This window comes from Medicago truncatula, chromosome 8 (genome assembly GCF_003473485.1).
Source record: "Medicago truncatula cultivar Jemalong A17 chromosome 8, MtrunA17r5.0-ANR, whole genome shotgun sequence".
Taxonomy (NCBI): domain Eukaryota; kingdom Viridiplantae; phylum Streptophyta; class Magnoliopsida; order Fabales; family Fabaceae; genus Medicago; species Medicago truncatula.
The window spans coordinates 19,231,507-19,234,829 of NC_053049.1; the positions used below are offsets into that span (position 1 = coordinate 19,231,507).

General features: G+C 33.7%; 1 protein-coding gene across 1 annotated transcript; it reads left to right on the plus strand.

The window, feature by feature from the left end:
• Positions 1-1,263: 1,263 nt before the first annotated feature.
• On the plus strand, positions 1,264-2,135 carry LOC11408431 (UDP-glucose flavonoid 3-O-glucosyltransferase 7; the record flags this gene model as incomplete). The annotated part of the gene is made up of 2 exons (XM_024772938.1): positions 1,264-1,428; positions 1,464-2,135. Coding segments are annotated over 2 exons (837 nt in total), but the record flags the coding sequence as incomplete, so codon positions are not given.
• Between the last annotated feature and the right edge of the window lie 1,188 nt (positions 2,136-3,323).

Below are 3,323 nucleotides of genomic sequence, written 5' to 3' on the forward strand. Positions count from 1 at the left end.
ATATCGGGTGTCTGAGAGAAAACTTGGCAGTCTAAAGAGCAATTTTTTGTGATCTAGTGAGCTTGGTGGGGGCTTATTTGTTTGGGCTTTGTGACTTGGGGTTTATTGACAACTCTAGTTATAAATGCTCTCGAAGTCTTGTGAAACCCTAACCTCTGTCAAACTTTCTCTCACATTCATAGGGACTTTGAGATCTCTAGCCGCAGCTGCTCATCAACCATTTCCAATGATTCACGTTATTCTACTGTCACAAAATCTCTCAATTCTCAACTCAATCGTTCAGTCCCTCAATTCTCAAATATATGATGCTGTGATGATGTTGTGAGTTTGTTTAAGTACACAACTATATATAATATAGCTGAGATTTAATTTTCTATAACCTTTCGTTCATTCCTTCAATCGTTGATTTTTTGTTTTTTATTAATCTCCAGCTATAGGGATACAGCGGCAAGAATGATTTTATTTCTTAAATTATATTTTTCATCAACAAGTGTGATTTCCTTGATTAATCCATCGAGCACTACCTGTCCCATGTTGCGTATCAGTATATGTTGCAGATTTCTTCATGACATTGACCCAGGATTGTGATGCTCTTTGGTCCTTGCTCTGTGGGAGGTAATTTATTCCTAAAATCGAGAGGCCAGTTTTAGGGTACAAATATTAGACCATGACTGGTGCAATGCAATAGGTTTTTGTTGTTCTGTTATAAATATTTAACCTCATAATTACAGTATATTTTGATATATTCATGAATGGTTCATTTTCATTTTAGATCTCATCTTTTAGTCCCAAAAACCAAAATGACAATTACAACGTATGTCGATTTATTAGTGGATACCACTCAGTAGCTATTTTACTTCGTGCTTGTTATTTTCAATGTGCTTTAGTGTGTAAGTTTTCCTCTTATTCTTACAAGAACGTGATTTTATTTTGTATTTTTTAATTTTAGGCAGTAACATTTTTTGCAACATCCACAACGACTGTGACTTAACTAAGCATATTGAAAAGCTCATCCAGTGTGACAATAAGAATGATAGGTAAACATCTATGCCCTCAACAATAGAAACCACACTCCTCAACAAACCTTCAATTTCAAGATCCATAGAACAATTCAAAATCCATTTTAATAACATCGATATCCAAACCATCAAGTTCCCTTGTGTAGAGGGTGGTTTACCTTATGGCTGTGAAAATGTTAATGCAATCCCTACAGTTTCCCTGGTTCCTACATTCTTTACTGCTACTACATTGCTTTAACAACCCTTTGAAGAACTACTGCTTCAACAAAAACCACATTGCATTGTTGCTGATATGTTCTTTCCACGGGCAACTGATTCTGCAGCAAAAGTTGGTATTCCTACGATTGTATTCCATGCTACTGGGAATATCAATATGACAAGGTTGCAGCTGCCAAATATATTCACCAAAATTGATGCACCAAAATTGATGCAATAACCCAAAACATCGTGAAATTATATGCAGAAATCAGGGAATCAGAGGTGAGGAGTTATGGCGTTATTATCAATAGCTTCTATGAGCTTGACGGTGTTTATGCTGATTATTATAGAGAGTTTATTGGAAAAAAAGAATGGCATATAGGTCTATTCTCAGTTTACAACAGAGATATGGATACATCATACCGCGGAAAAGAACCCTCTATCAATAAACACAAGTGTCTAAAGTGGCTTGACACAAAAGATATCAACTTAGTTGTTTATGTGTGCTTTGGAAGTACAAATCACTTCCTTAACTCTCAGCTTAAAGAAATTTCTATGGGACTCAAAGCATCGTGGAAAGATTTAGTTTTGGTGGTGAAGAAAAAGAGAGAAGATAGAGAAAAAGGTCTACCAGAATTTGAGAAAATAATGAAAGGAAAAGGACTAATTATAAGAGGTTGGCCTCTTCAACTTTTGATTTTTCAACATAAAGCTATTGGAGCATTTGTGACTCATTGTGGATGGAACTTAACTTTGGAAAGTGTGGCTGCTGGAGTACCTATGATTACTTGGCCTATAGCTTTTGAGGAATTTTATAATGAGAAGTTGGTAACTGAAGTACTTAAAATTGGTGTACCTGTTGGAGATAAAAAAGTTAGTGGATACCATTCAGTAGCTATTTTACTTACAAGAATGTGATTGTATTTTATTTTTTTTAATTTTAGGCAGTAACATTTTTTCTAATATCTACAACAAGTGTGAGTTAACTAAGCATATTGAAAAGCTCATCCAGTGTGATAATACGGGAGGACGAAGACATTGCACAACGTCTGCTTCATGACTATCATGTTACAACAGCTTCTGATGAAATATCACTTATATCAAAATTGACATACGTTTTCTTAAGACAACATTCAGAGATAATATTGGATAATCCATCCTTTTCTGCTGGAAAATTGGACTATTTGGAAATAATGGAAGAGGAGGACATTGGACAGCATTTGCTTATGACATGTTACAACAGAACAAGTGGGAAGTAATTTGTTCCTGAAATCGATAGGCCTCTGAAAATGGAAGCATAAGACATGACCTATATTGACAGAATTTGTTCCTCAACCAAGAATTTACACAGAATGGTTTTTAGTTAACTAAAAATATTGAAAAGCTCATACAAAAAAAGATGTTAGTTAACTAACCGAAGGCCTGTTAGTTAACAAAGCAAATTTGATAATGTTCTTAATGTAATTCATATTAACTCAGTTAATATTACTTCCACTTTACTTTTCTCTAGTTTTCTATTTTTAATGACTTCTATCAGGGATAGTAATATGATATCAGAGAAATAATAATTCTTAGTATAATGTACGACTCTTCGAAAATGGATTGAAAAATAATTCTTAGTGTATTACCATCCTATATCCAAGATTACATGTTAGTGGTGTAACTGAAACAGAAAGGCATATTTGTTTCATTGTATTAATTTCTCTGTATTTGAACAATTATGTTATGCATTGTAGTTATAAGCAAATGAAATGCGCAGAATATTATATGAAAAGTATAATGAGAATTAATAGCAGAGAAAATAGATGGTTTTTTCTTAAAACAACTTGCATAATATTACAAGCATTTTACTACTCTTTGCAAATAGATATGATGGGAACCAAGAATTTCAAAATCTGAATATTCAATAGATGAAGAAAATAAACTGCCTCATAGCCAAGCTCCTCATAGATGGAGAAGGCTCTCTAACAAATTATACAACCAATCCTTAAAAAACGTCCAAGGTATCCCCCACTCATTATTTATCACATATTCGCACACCACTTCTTATAAGCTCTCACTTGGATCTCTATCAAGATGAAATTAATATAAGTGCAAATGGGAATT